At 50.6% G+C, this 14,989-nt stretch overlaps 1 protein-coding gene across 3 annotated transcripts in view; it reads right to left on the reverse strand.

Moving 5' to 3' along the window:
• VCPKMT (valosin containing protein lysine methyltransferase) overlaps window positions 1–12,169 on the reverse strand; it is a 720,951-nt gene extending 708,782 nt beyond the window's left edge. For 2 of the 3 annotated variants that reach the window (XM_069638975.1, XM_069638974.1), the window contains exon 1: window positions 11,836–12,169. In XM_069638975.1, coding sequence (XP_069495076.1) covers window positions 11,836–12,086 — 251 coding nt within the window. In that variant the 5' untranslated portion in view covers window positions 12,087–12,169. The remainder of the gene's footprint in view (window positions 1–11,835) is intronic. The other variant, XM_069638976.1, reaches the window with a different exon arrangement.
• Between the last annotated feature and the right edge of the window lie 2,820 nt (window positions 12,170–14,989).

Here is a 14,989-nt window from a genome sequence, read left to right on the forward strand (position 1 = left end):
CAGGGTTGAACCCCTACCCATGGGTGCCATAAGGGTATCCCATGGGTCTGTTCACCAAACCAAAAAGAGAGAGCTGCACTGCCAGGAGTCCCACATGGACTCCGGGGCAGAAAACATAACAAAACATACAGTAAAAACAGAAAAAGGACAAGGATTCAGAGGCCCTGTCCCTCAGATGCATTTCCAGCATCACAGTCGCCCCCCCCCAGACTGAGGTGGAGGGTGTCTAATCTCCCACGGGATAGACACCCTCATCCAGACGGTCAACATACCTTCTGGAAAGGCCATCTGCATTATCGTGACTCTTCCCTGGTCTGTGCTCTATGGTGAAGTCTAGCCCTTGCAGGCTAATGGACCACCTGAGCAATTTCAGGTTCTCACCCTTCATCTGCATAAGCCACTTCAGGGGCTTATGATCTGTTTGGACCTTGAAGGTAGACCCCGTAAGGTAGGGCCTAAAACGCCTAAGGCTCCAAACTATACTAAAACACTCCTTTTCAACAGTAGCCCACCTAAGTTCTCTACCCTTGAGTTGTCTACTGATGAATATGATAGGGTGTTCTCTCCCTTTGTCATCTAACTGGGACAAGACAGCTCCAATTCCGGTGTCGCAGGCATCCGTCTGGACGATAAAGGGTCGGCTGTAGTCAGGCGCACTCAACACAGGTGCCCTACACAGACTTTCTTTCAAGCCCTCAAAGGCCCTCTGACAGTCTTCGGTCCAATTAACCTTCCTAGGCTGCTTGGGTGACGTTAGAGCTGTCAGAGGTGCAGCTATGGTCCCATAGTCTGCCATGAAATTGCGATAGTACCCAGTGAGGCCCAAAAAGGCTCTCACCTGGGTTTGAGTAGTGGGAGCCTCCCAGTTCTGTACATCCTGTACTTTACTGGTGAGAGGTTGGATTTGACCCCCCTCCTACCTCATGACCAAGATAGGTAACTTTCCCCTGAGCTATCTGGCACTTGGTAGCCTTGATAGTGAGGTTAGCCCTTTTCAAGGCCTGCAACACCCTATCCAGATGTGTCAAATGCTCTTCCCAGCTGGAACTGTAGACGGCAATGTCGTCTAAGTAAGCCACACAAAAGGCTTCCAGCCCACTGAGCGCATGATTGACCAATCTCTGGAAGGTGGCAGGGGCATTCTTCAACCCAAAAGGCATGACCCTAAACTGGTAGAGTCCCTCAGGTGTTGAGAAGGCCGTCTTTTCCTTGGCATGGTCCGTCAGAGCTATTTGCCAATAGCCTGAAGTGAGGTCAAAGGTGCTCACAAACTTGGCAGCACCGATGGTGTCCACGAGCTCATCAGCCCTGGGCAATGGGTGCGCGTCAGTCTTGGTGACGGCATTGACTCCTCGGTAGTCCACACAGAACCTCCAATCCTTGGTGCCCGCCTGGGAACTTGCCTTGGGGACAAGGACCACTGGACTGGACCAGGGACTGGTTGTGGGTTCAATAACACCCAGATCCAACATCTTGGCGACCTCAGCCTGGATGTGGTTCTTAACGGTATCTGACATACGGTAGCACCTGCTTTTGACAGGCACACTGTCACCAGTGTCAATTTCATGCTTACACCACGGTGTAAGGCCTGGCTTCAGTGAAAACAGAGAGGCATACTGTTGGAGCAAAGCCCTACAGGCCCTCTGTTGCTCTGCTGTCAAATCTGGAGAGAGATGTACTCCCTCCACTGAGCCATCCTGAGGGTTGCTATGCAGCAAATCAGGAAGGGGCTCACTCTCATCCTCTTCTTGCCCGGAAGCTAGCAAGAGACATGAGGGAGGGTCAAGGGGACCGACGATGTCGATGCCCACCCTCTCAGATGGTGTGCCAACCACTGGCAATAGCTGTAGTGGGGCAATGACACTGCCTCCAGTCTTGCCAGACAACTGACAAGTTGGGCAGGTCCTGCAGTGGGACTCCACCTCTACTCCCATCCGTGGCCAGTAGAAATGGGCAGAGAGCCTCTGCTTAGTCTTCTTGGTCCCAAGATGACCAGCCAAGGGCACCTCATGCGCCAACCGCAGTAGGAAGGGCCTGTAAACCTGGGGTACCACCAACCTCTTGCGGGCACCAGGTTCAGGCTTAGTGGGCTCACTAACAAGGAGCTCACCCTCCCAATAAATCCGGAAATTCCTAGGCACCTCTCCTTGTGCCTGGGCCAGGGCCTGTTTCCTCAGTCCCTCGAGAGAGAGTGGCACTCTCTCTGTCCCTTACAGAAGTCTGCCCGGGAGGGTCCCCCTTCAGCTAACAAGCATTGAAGGTCGGGATGATCCTCCGGGTTAAGAACCTCTCCCACAGGAGAGTCTTCTGCCTCTTCTCCCAAAGGAGTTGAGGTTTTCCACTGGACCCAGCCCGTCCGGAGCATGGACCCCAATGGGTGCAGCAGGAAGAGAAGGTGCTCCCTCCACAGAGGTGGCCTTCTTGGTCTTCCTCCTTCTTGCCTTAGGCCTCGCCTTTGGCTCGGGTATCTGACCCACAGCCAGACCCGATGTCACCTGTGATCTAGTGACGGCAGCAGCAGTCATGGGAAGACCATCCGAGATCAACCCCAACTCTACTAGATCATTCCCTAACAAAATGTTAGCAGGGACATTGTCCTGAACCATGACAGGAAGCTTCGCTGTCTTGTCGCCAATCATGAGTGTGACTAAGGCTACAGGTGATAATTTGGGAGGCCCACCAGCTAACCTGGTGGTTTGCAGAGGAGCACCTTCATAGTCCTCTGGCCTGAGCAGGGTCCTGTCCACCACTGTCATGCTTGCCCCAGTGTCTCTCAAACCAGTAGAAGGCTGGCCATTCAAGAGGACACTTCTCAAAAACCTACGGGTGTTCTGTGGGATAGTCGCCAGTACTTCCGCGTACTGGTCCCAGGCCCCAAGGGACACTAAGGAAATCTCCACCGGAGCACCAAATGTGATACCGGCAGAGGAGGGGAGGACAGTGGCCTCCACCTCAGACACGGGGTAAGGGTAGGTCAGGCTGACAGCCTGTACTCCAAGTGCCTTACCTTTACACTTGGGGTCACCCCTTTTGTGATCCAGAGCCCCACAGTCCCAACAAGCGCCAGGAGTGCGGGGTACGGTACTGGAACCACTGGGAGCCTGCTTTGCAGCAGGTGGACCACTACTCTTATTCCCACCCCCAGATGACTTATCCCCACTAGATTTTTGGGTCTTAGGAGAGGAAGGTTTTGGTTTACCCGACTGTGACTGCTTGGGGGACTCCTCAGCTTTCTGAGAGGCCCCCTTCTCTTTATCCTTGTCCTTCCCACTGGAGTCCTTAGGGGACACCCGGTGGGAGACCCACTTGTCAGCCAACCTAGCCAGCTTAAAGGGGTCCAAAATGTTCTGGTCAGCCACATACTGACGCAGCTCTGGTGAACAGGCTTCAGAGAAATGCTCAAAAAACAAGAGGTGGGACAATTCAACAAAAGTCTTAACCTTGTATCCATCGATCCACCCCATCATGTTCATGTGCGCAGCACTCACCCAGTCAACCCAAGACATATTCTCCTTTTTCTTAAAATCCCTGAACCTTCTAAGGTATTGGGTAGGTGTCTTGCCGAACTTGGCAATCAAAGCAGACTTCATACACTCGTACTGACCCCTTTCTTCCACACTCAGCTTCAGAATACAGTCATACCCGGTTTGAGGCACTCTGCTTAACAAACACTTCGCCCAATCTCTTTTATCCACATCATGAATCTCACAAGCCATTTCAAACGCTTCAATCCATTGGAGGATATCCGAACCCTCCACAAATACACCAACCAAATCTTTCATAAACTTGGTGGCTGGGGACCTGACACTCTCACTGGATCTAGCTGAAGTCTCCACTCTAGCTTTCTCTAGCTGGATCCTCTGACATTCAGTGTCCTGGCTCTTGAGTTCAAGGTCCTTATTTTTGAGTGCAACTTGTTGAGCCAACTCCTCTTTCTTAAGCTCAGCATCTATTTCCAACTTGCGGTATTCAAAGGCCAATTTCATCCTTAATAACTCAAGTTCTAAGGAATTGCTGGAGTTTGGAACAGAGGCAGCAGGAATGGCGGCATTCCCAGAAACAGATTCAGCTGAAACCCCAGGGGCAGAGTCCTCATTGGTTGCATTCCCCCCCTCATCAAGAGTTTCACTATCAGTCTGGTAGTCCACCAGGGCAGCTATCAGCTCAGCCCTAGACTTATCCACAAAGTCTAACTCCCTAGCTTCACAAGCAATCTGGAGAGCCTCCAAGCTCATCCGAGTTAATTTGCCATTCGCAATAGACTCCATTGTTTGTAATGCAGTTACCTTGTACACAACTAAACCTTAATTCAATAAAGGGCAAATATCCTTTGTAAGTGGCACGGTTATACACTGATTCTTAAAACCATAAGCATCCCACCGCTTGACACCAGTGTGAGAGAACGGGCCTCTACGACCGGTGGGGGGTGTCTGTACTTCCGCTCCCTATATGGTGGAGGAGAGGCACAGGAGACCCCAGCCAAGATTCTCTATTCGGTAGCAATGGTCGAGCAATCAAGGCCTAGCTTCTCAGGAGGTGATGCAGGCTGGTTCTTAAGTAGAGTGTTTCCCCAAGCCCCCACAAAGGAATATCCACACTCTGTATTGGTTAGAACACAGTCTTTATATCATCAAAAGTTAAGGTTATGTACATTCATCATGATAACTCACTTTGTACTCCGGCAAAATCTACAATGACTAATATTTACAATCCTAAAGTGGTACCACCCTAGATCTCATTGAAGTGCATGAACAATACAGTACAATGACACACAGACCAATAGAGTGAAACCAGCAATAGAGAGAGGAGAGAAAATAAGATGGTTGAGCAATAGGCAGGATACTGGCCCCTACCACTGGGCACAGTTCTGTGTGGAGATCCCCCCACCTGGGCAACCTGTAAAGAAAGATATAGCACAAGCCCAGTCCATATATTGCTCTGTAAGTCTTATTCTCTCCTATAATGTTTTTACCCCCCCAATGTACCTGGTGGAGTCGAGTTCCTCGAAGAGGCGTCGACAAACGTCGAGGGACTCGCTGTTCGGCGACAGGGAATCGACGGCCCTTCTTGAATGCCTTCCCTTTCAAGCGGGAGGCACGGGGCGTCGAACGTCCGTCGACGAACGAGGTAGAACGATGTCGAAGCGGCGGCAGCTTCGTCTGAGCGGTGCTCGTCGGCGTCGAGACGTCGGCGTCCTGCAAGGCGGAGGTGTGCGGGGCACCTCGATGACAATAGTTCTGGACCGCAAAGATTGTAGAGACGGGAGCCCGGCAAGGGCGTCGAGTCGTCCGAGTCTTTGAGGTCGTCGGGTGGCGGGAAACCCACCGGCAGGTTTCTCCTCGGCGCGTTGGTCGTCCTCGACTTTCTCCGGCAGGATAAGCGGTCGACGAAGCGGTCGAGAGAGTCCTTCGATTGAATGTTCTTAGGCAAGGGAGCGGACGGCTCCGGTCGTCGGCGGCACGGCGTCAAGTGGTTCCCACGGCTGGGCAACACAACTTCGACGGGCCTCCAGCGGTTACACAAACCTGCGAACCCTGGTCGACGGCAATGGACTTCGACGGCGTCGATGTCCGGGTGCTTCACTTCGATCTCCTCAGCGGTCCTGTCTCGGGTCGACAACCTTTCCGGGGTCTGTCTTCCAGGGCGCTTCGGCGAAGATGGAGCGGTGCTCGATGGTCCCTCGGAGTACGGGAAGAGGGCGCCTTACCAGGTCCTCTCTCGGGTCAGCCCTCGACAAATTCGTCAGCCTTCGGATCGGTCGAAGCAAATGCCACAGCAAGTCTTCTTCTTCCAGCTGGACATCGAGGATCAGCAGTTCCAGTTACTCGTAGAGTGGAGACTCAGCTCCCTGGCTGCTTCAGGAGCACAATGGTCGCTTCTCAACCAAAGGTCCCTTCTGAACTGAACACTTTTCCAGTGGTGAGAGGTCCCCAGATATACTATCCTCACTCTCATCCACGCTGCTGGCACACACTCAGCAGCCAATCATACTGCAGGGCATTCATGCAGTCAGTCAGCCAATCAGGCACACAGTGCATTCAGGCCACACTCCTCCCTTCCAGACACTCACAACAAGGAATGTGGATTGGGACAAGTACCCAGCCATTCAACACTACACACTGCATTCAGGCCAGTTTCGGGCAGGGCTGTCTCAGTCTTTGTCTCTCATGCCAGAAACCAGACAACCACAACAAGAAGTGTATATTGGTCACACACTCCATTCACCCAGGTCCCACCCACAGGAGGTACCCACAAGATACAGACACTGGGAAGGCTCCAGCCAGTCTAGCTGGGCCTTCACCACAATACCATACATGGAACTGCCACCCATCAGCCAGTCAGGGGGAAGGGACAGAGACAGGGCTTCCCAGGACTTTGGGAAAACAAGATAACAGGCAATAGAAAGCAAGAGGCCACAGGGGCCATCTTGTTTTCTATTAGGAATCAACAGATCCCAATGGCAGGGCCTGGGTATCCCAAAATGGAGGACACCCAGAGCACCTGTCACATTCAGCATGGAGCTGCCACCAGCCCATACCCTGCTCTGGGGCCACCCACAGGTTCCCAAAAACATACACTAGGGGCACAGGGTTGTACCCCTACCCATGGGTGCCATAAGGGTATCCCATGGGTCTGTTCACCAAACCAAAAAGAGAGAGCTGCACTGCCAGGAGTCCCACATGGACTCCGGGGCAGAAAACATAACAGAACACACAGTAAAAACAGAAAAAGGACAAGGATTCAGAGGCCCTGTCCCTCAGATGCATTTCCAGCATCACAAGGGGCACTAGTGGTCTAGTGGCCAAGAGCAGGCAAGTTAGAATAGGGCTTAGATGCAGAAAAGTCAGAGTTCCAGAAGATATCTCGTCGAACAAGTACAGGCGTTAGAGTTAGTAAAAAGTGTTCAGGGACTTCGTAGAAGGCTCCCTTGATGCATTCTGGCATTAGGCCTGGGCGAACTCCCAAACACCAAAATAACCCACTAAGCCACACAGCATCGACACAAGAATTTAGGTAAGTACTACCCAAGCGAACACAGTACCTCAGCATTTTAGAGGTGCTTGCAGACGGACGTCGCACGATGCAGAAGCACAGGACCCGGTCTTTGGATTCTTGTTCGCAGTGACGAAAGAATGGGCACAGTATGGGAACTTGCAGCAGCAGTCCACAGAAAAGGCTCTGAATAAAGGATACTTCTGTGCTTTTCGTGGCTCTGTGCTTTTGCAACCTTTTACAGGTACCAGATGAAGGACTGTTGTCGCCAGTTGGATTCTATTCACTCTCTCGGTCCAGCACTCTGGTAAGGGGACTTCAGGGATTCTAATAGTGTCTTTGGAGACTCCACCAAAGTTTCAGCGAGAATCGGACTTCGGAAGACATTGCACAGCAAGCAGGCTCGAGGACCCACGATATTGGCAATATGCTGCCCTGGAAGGTCACAGCACATCGTGGGATGGTTCGTTCTGCAGGCCCTCAAGATTGAAGGGTTCCAACTGTCTCTGGGTCTGAGGCATCGCTTTGGGACTCGTAAGTTGCATGGAAGAAAGGATCAGAACAAGCTCTGGTTACACAGCAGGCATCTGGGTCTCTGAAATCAGCTACAGCTATCTTCTCTTATCTTTGGAGTCAGCTCCAGTGGTTGACAGGTCTTCAGCTACCAGACTCAGACAGTTATCCAGGAACCCATACACAACTTTTACAAACTCTCCCTGCAGTTCAGAGAAAGGGGAGGGTGGCTGTCCAATCTGCACGGCCAGCCCCCGAGTGGTAACTGGTTTCGCTCAGGCACACCAGAAGACAAAGGGCTGCGCGTTTCAGTCGCCTCCCTCACTTCCTGCCTTCACAAAGACTGGAGCCTCAGTAGTCTACACAAAGGGTTCCCACTGAGGACAAAACAAAAATTCAACCAGGATCTCCTCCACCTAGGACGGCAGAAGACGACCCAAGAAAGGACAAGCACACTGAAGATGGATGGGGAAGCCTACCCCCTCCTATGAAATACATCACGGAAGAAGACCAGGAAACATCGCAATCACCCATTCTATTTCCGACGAATTCCCAACTGACCTATATTTGACAAATATGTCGAGAGCTACCCCCTAAACCAGCCCTACAGGTCAAGCGCGGTTAAAATCTACCCCAGGGTGGACGAGGAGACTCAGGCAGCAAATAAAAAAGATGCCTCAATCGACAGTATCGATTAAAACACCAAGAAGCCATGTTGCTGACATCATTAGAGACACCACCACTTAACAGCGGTAGACATGAAGCACATGTGCCATCCGCACTCGGAACACAAACATGCACTTAAATACACAAAGAACACAAACGTACAGTTTTATAGATAGAGGACAGACACATATAAATACTATTATTTTTATTTATCATTACCTAAAGGCAGCAACGCAGAAACTGCCAGAAGCAAGATATCCTGAGCAAAGCTTTCAGATGCTTACATGTGAATAACCTTGCGGAACTGCAGGAGCACCTATGGGACCTGACAGAACCAAGTGTGACTAACCTAACGAGAATATAGACTTGCACGAATACCATAGACGCCGTATTATGGTTTAGGAAAACTACAGCAGGCCACAGGCCTCTCAGCAAGAGCTAAGCTGAATTCGGGCTGAACAGAGCAAAACGCGTGGGACAGGGCCCACTGGCAAGGCCACAAGATATGGATGCCATTCCATTCCCGGAATGACAGTAGCATCAGCTGCAATAAATACAAATAATTCCTCCCTCATAATTCAGAGCTGCACAGCTCCAAATCATGGTCTCCGTACACGTGACCCGGACAACGCAGACAATGGACAGCGACCAGCGCTGGGAAAGACCGCAACAAATATTTTACAATGTGAGACAAGTGTTGCAAAGAGCAAACAAGCATTCTCATAGCCTAAGGTGGTACACACAAGTTACAATGCAGACACAGTCATTCTTATTACCTTGAAAAGGTACACCAAGAGCTGAGAACCTTTTGCAGATCCCAGGCCTGGGGACGTCAGCTCTAGCCCATCACATTTTAGTATCCTAGGGGTGGATAGAAACGGGCAAGAACCAATGGTAAGACCCTCATAATGCAACATTGTTATAGATGGTGAATTCGGGATGGACCAGGCCAGCCACCTGACATGGGAGAGCCAGTAGAATAACATATATAGGTGACCATATAGTGCATTAGGCTCCTGACGACCAATCCAAGATGTCGATAGAGAAAGGCCCAGGTCGTGATGGAGCAGTGATGTAATTCTACATCAAAACTGGCCTGCGAGCCAGGAGAAGTTGAGATGTCCATGGATTTCTTCTGTCCCTGTGCGAATCCCTGTGGGTTTTGTCTGTAGATAAAATGCAGTTTGAACTTGCCCTTGACTGAGTCCTCAGTTTGTCCTGTGGAAGGTGTTGGGGCTTCCGAGAGTCCGCCAACTCTTAGTGGCCCTCTGGCATGCCTGGGAGTTTGTCCCAACAACACTACAAATGGCGAAAAAATAAAGAAGCCACTTTCTAGCAGAATAGTGACCCTTCTATGCAGTACCACAGCTGGTTTAGCCTGCGTGTAATAATAACACAAATGTCATTAAAGTATAACCACTGCCACGAGCCATGACTTAGCTTGTCACAGTAACAGAAATGTTATTGGAGCAGTGGGAAAGGGAATACTATGGGGCTCATTACGAGTCTGGCCGTAACTGTGCCGTATTACTGGCGGGTTGCCGCCGAACCCATAATTATTTACGGGGCCTGACTTGCTGGTAACACTGGGGGATTAAAACCCCAGTGGTCTGGAAAGTCAGGCGCCAGTGAATTGTAATTCCCAATTCCCATGGAATGGGGAACACAGAAGCACCAGCACTGTTAATAACGGTGCCGGTGCTTCCTTGGCGGTCTGTTTACCGTGGCCGCTGTGTCTGGCAGGGTCCCACCTTTTGGGCACAGCAGCTCCGGCAGGCAGACCTGTAGTACGCTGGTCCGGAAACCACGGTGCCGGTAAGCTTACCAGCACTGTGGTTTCTGGACCGGCATGCTTGGAACGAGCCTGTATGTCTCTCCCCAGCACGCCAGATAAGGTAGGGTGCGCTGATCTCACTATATAGAATGTAAAGGGGATGAAAATCCCTCTCTGCCCTTGGGAACAGAAGTTCACACGAAGTAAATCAAGAGAAAATAAAAAAGGAAGCCACAAGTGCAACCCAGCAACACTGTACTTAAAGTGCTGTGTGCTGCAATGAATGTAGATGCCCAAAGGATATCTTCAAAAAAACAGTATGGAGTCAGCAAAATGACACCTAGGAAAAGAGTAAAAGAAAGGGTGAGCGGGGGAAAATGTTCCCAATCACTCAGGAACATGGAAAGAAAATCCACAAGACCAGCAAAACATTCTGGGGATCTCACAGGTGAGGCAGATTTAGCATAGAAATACAAATCTAACCGAACACTCACCAAAACAGAGTAAATGAAGGAGAGACCATCATTTTAGATAACTACTAACACACTGAACGTAATAATCAGAGGTTAACCTTTAATGAAATAACCCATTCAAACCTACAAGAAGTCAACCAATGGACTTTTTCAGAACAATAAAAATATTAAAATTACCAAGACCCCTAGAATCCTGCAGCCAGCCCTAACGAGTACCACAGGCATCAAAAACGACTACACTTGTTTTGGTACCACTGCCCTCCCACCCCAAAATCGCCACTACACGAGTGCCACGGGGGTAAGAGTACATCACATTCACACCGATGCCATTATCCATCTGCCGCTAATATTCTAGCACTGCAGGTAAAGATATATCTGTTACTTTTTACTAACAGTACTATAACACTACTCAACATCCTATTAAAACACCAATTCCTAATGATATAATACTGGGCAACAATACCCTTGTAACAGTACCAGTGTCCCCTATCGCAACCACACCAGTGCCACAGGGGCGGGGTACCATCCCAGTTTCACTAATGACTTTATGCATCTGCTGCCCCTAAACTAGTCCCACAGGCAAAGCTACATGTTACCTCTTTTTAGGCACCACTTTGCTGCCACCCAAACCGGACCACTCTATGAGAAAAATCTATGTAATTGTTGCTGTAAACACCTGAACTCTGAATATAACTACAAAAAAACTCACCAACTTCTCAACATCATTTTCCACCACAGCCAATACGTGTAACATAAGTTCTGGGGATACACTCAATCACTCTGCTGTCGCTGCTACAGGTACCGCAGGAACAAATCTTTACAACGTAATTATCAACCCAGGTGCAATTACTTCAGATCATACAAAAGCCACCGGTACCCACCATCTATGCTCCCCAACTGCCACTCGTAGAACACAGCATATACCACGTTCCACACATTTTGCTTCCGACATCACACAAATGACATCGGCAGCTTGTCAAACTTCTCCCTTTGCAGATAACGACAGCCACACCACAGCTTGTGGCAAGGATTAATATTTCAACCAGACCACAGCTTGTGGCAATGATCAATAGTTCAGCCAGACCACAGCTTGTGGCAATGATTAACATTTAAACATTTAGGAGTGGAGTTAGGAACGCGCAAAAATCAGGGGTTTTGATTTGCAAATATAGGCATAGCTGGCAGAGAGCATGCAGAATAAGTGTACCACACAGTATCAAAGAAAACAGCAAACTGAAAATGTCAGATCAGAGGACGAATAGGGATGACAGTATTTGCTCGGTGTCTTCAATTAAAATAAAAGACATTTTAGTTGTGTGAACAAAAACATATCTGCCTGTTGGAGTCTTTCAATAAAGAGAAGAAATATGTGGCAGGCCTTGCTAGCGAATTAAAGTGTCACGGGAGCGCCTTTACCCCAGCACTGCAGCCACCAGACCCACAGCCCCAGTGCCAGCGCCCAGCTCCAGCACCGAGCGCCCGCGGAAAGCATGCCCGGAATCGGCGTTGTAGAAAGCCTCAGTCTCCAGGAACTTGGCGAGCACCAACGCCGCGTCCCAAACCACGCAGCCCACATCCCCTAGGCTTCGCTGCTCCAGAAGGAGCGCGGACCCATCCTTCAGATGCAGCTCCCTTTGGAAGCTTCCCGGGGACTTGAGCTCCGTCATAACAAAAATTGAAAGAGCAGCACAGTCAAGAAACAGATGATTTCGACGGGTGATTCCGCGCGCATGCCCACGAAAGCCCGCCTGGTCACAAAAGGTGCTAGAACGCACGTCTCTATATTTCAGTTTCCGAATGGCGGCCATGTTAGGGAAGGGCATACCTCATGGCCCATATCTGTGATGTGTGTTTTTTCAGCTACCAAAATTGCCACTATAAGGTGTTAAACCTGACTGTCGAGGTTTCCGCGCAGACTTGCTTGTGTGGTTTTTTAGGGCAGGACTGTCCTTGACTTTTGTTTTTCAATCCTTATTAGCACCCTGGCATACATGCCAACATTTTGCCACAGCTGGGAGGGAGTTTTTGTGACAGAAATCGGGAGAAGGAAATTTTCCCATTGGATTGAATTGAGGTTACAAATATTTTAGGAGGGAGAAAGTAAAAATGAGCAACATTTTTGATGAAAAAATCGGGAGTCTCCCACCCAAATCGGGAGGGTTGGCATGTATGCCCTGGCTAGGGGAGCCAGCCAATCAGGTGGATAGGCTCGCGGGCTTGAAGGTGAAAGCCCACGTTCCATGCTGCCTGACGGTCGGCACCTCCCGCCGCCATCTTCCCCCCACCCTCTGTCCCTGTTGAATTTTTTTATGGGCCTCCAAGCATTTTACATAGCTCCCAACTCACACGCTTTTGGCGGGTGTCACCCGCCTTGTAAAGAGCTGACTCACTCGCCAAGCCTCATGCACGCCCATTAATTTCAATGGGCTCTCACCCTCCATACACAACATCGGGTGTTTTCACCCGCCTTTGCGACACAAATGGTTGAGAGCTATGATTTTAGATCGTTTTTATGGGGTATCCCTTATATTGTCAGGACAGACCATAAACCGTTGGTACATGTGTTCTCCACTCGTGGTTTCCCCAAGAATTACCAAATGGGTGGTGAAGTTGCAGATTACAATTTCACGATGGAGTATTTGCCGGGAAGCAAGAATGTTGTGGCTGATTGCTTATCTCGTTTGCCGGTGGCAGTGTCTAGTGGCGATCAGGAATTGGGTGAAGTAGGTATCTGTGGTGTCACGTGCCCGTTGGTTCCGGGTCACGTGACACGCCGGAAATAAAGGAATCACCGGAACTGGCGTTAGAACACCAGTCCGGGTTTATGCATCCTACCAAGTGGTCGTGTCGTCCTTTGCCTGCGAAGCCCCTGCCCCGCCCACTGCCAGCGGCCTGCAATGCGCACTCCTGAATGTCGGGCCTGCATGCAATCCCGCAAGCCGACATCACACTGGCGACGAGGCTACAGTGAGAGCCACGCGTGACCACGCCTCCTCATCATACGGAGGACGTTGCCTCTGTGGAGCCGCGCGATCGAACGCGCACCGGCTGGCCCGTGCTGCCCACAGCTGCAGACCCGATCATTTTTTATACAGCGTGTCAGCCAGCGCAACGCCAGCACTCCAGTCCATCAAAGGAACGAGGCCGCATGTAACAGGCGCATCGGCAGCGACGTCCCGTAAGGCTGCGTGTCAGCCGATGCAACACACGCGCTCCGACCGCAACGTCCATCAGCTGCAACGACGTTGGGAAACATCCTCCAACGTTCCAAAAGACCTCGTATTGACACGCGTTCCAGCAGGGCCCTCACAGTTTTTCTCAACACTAGAGAACCTATCACTGCATGATACCAGCCACAGAACAAAGGGAAAAGACATGTAATCCTTTTTGTGCCTTCTGGAAGGACTGTAGCTGCCCTGATATTCAATACTCAATATGAACAACCAACGCTAACACGGGGAGCAGCACGCACCGGTGAGTGTACCCCTACAACCACCCCCACAGGAAAGTAACATCATATCAGAAACCCCGGCACCATGTCAAGTTCTGAAACTAGCCCCGTGAGGTCCAGCACAAGCTCGTCCAACAGAAGGAGCCTCGCCACGGACCACCCTGACCCAGCATTAACCACGCTCATGCCGCCGTTCGACCCATTAACCTCAGGGGCAGCTATCAGATGGGAAATCTGGCTGCAACAATTTGAAATGCACCTCGATGCAAGGGACATCACCATAGCAAAGAAAAAGCGCACCTTCCTCTTGCTCAATGTCAGGGCTGCTGCCCTACGTCTATTTAACGCCACCCCTGACCATGGAGATGACAACAACTACGACACGGCAAAGGCTGTGCTAACGAACATGTTCAAGCCAGACCTCAACCCCGACTATGAACGCTTTCATTTCTGCATGGCCAGGCAGCGGGAAAAAGAAACAATGGACAAGTTTCATGTTCGCCTCCGTGAAATGGCAGTAGGCTGTGAATTTCCGGATGAAGAGTTTGCCATCCGCCTCCAAATAATCAACGGCATGTCCTCCGAGAAATTAAGAAGAGCCGTACTCTCAGAGAAGAAAATTCGCCTGTCCCGCATCCTGGAAATGGCACGCCTGCATGAACAGACAGAAGACCAGGTAGAATTGATCGAAGCAGCGATTCAAAGGCTCCCACTTGACAATCCCAAGCCAACAGAAGACATTGCAGCTATTTCAAAACACCAGAACACCCGTACGAAGCATGGCCGGAAAACCAACATGCCACAAGGGAGAGACAAATCCTGCAAGTGGTGCGGCGGCCCGTGGCACAAGGGAGAATCCTGCCCAGCATGGGGATCCATGTGCAGAAAATGCAACCGTCTCATCACTATGCTGCCGTCTGCCTGAACCCGCCAAACCGAAACGACAAGGAAACCATCTCGCCTCGCGACCTGCACAAGAGCGCCGGAAGAAATTCGCACCAAGAGAATCATCATACCAATCAGACCGGAAAGGAAAAGACCGAGCAGTGGAACGTTCTCAGAGGTCCCCAGACACGAGCAAGAGCGACGACAGTGCATCCCCTGAGAGGAAAGACAGAC

Source organism: Ambystoma mexicanum, chromosome 14 (genome assembly GCF_040938575.1).
Source record: "Ambystoma mexicanum isolate Mex_15411 chromosome 14, UKY_AmexF1_1, whole genome shotgun sequence".
In the NCBI taxonomy this organism is placed as follows: domain Eukaryota; kingdom Metazoa; phylum Chordata; class Amphibia; order Caudata; family Ambystomatidae; genus Ambystoma; species Ambystoma mexicanum.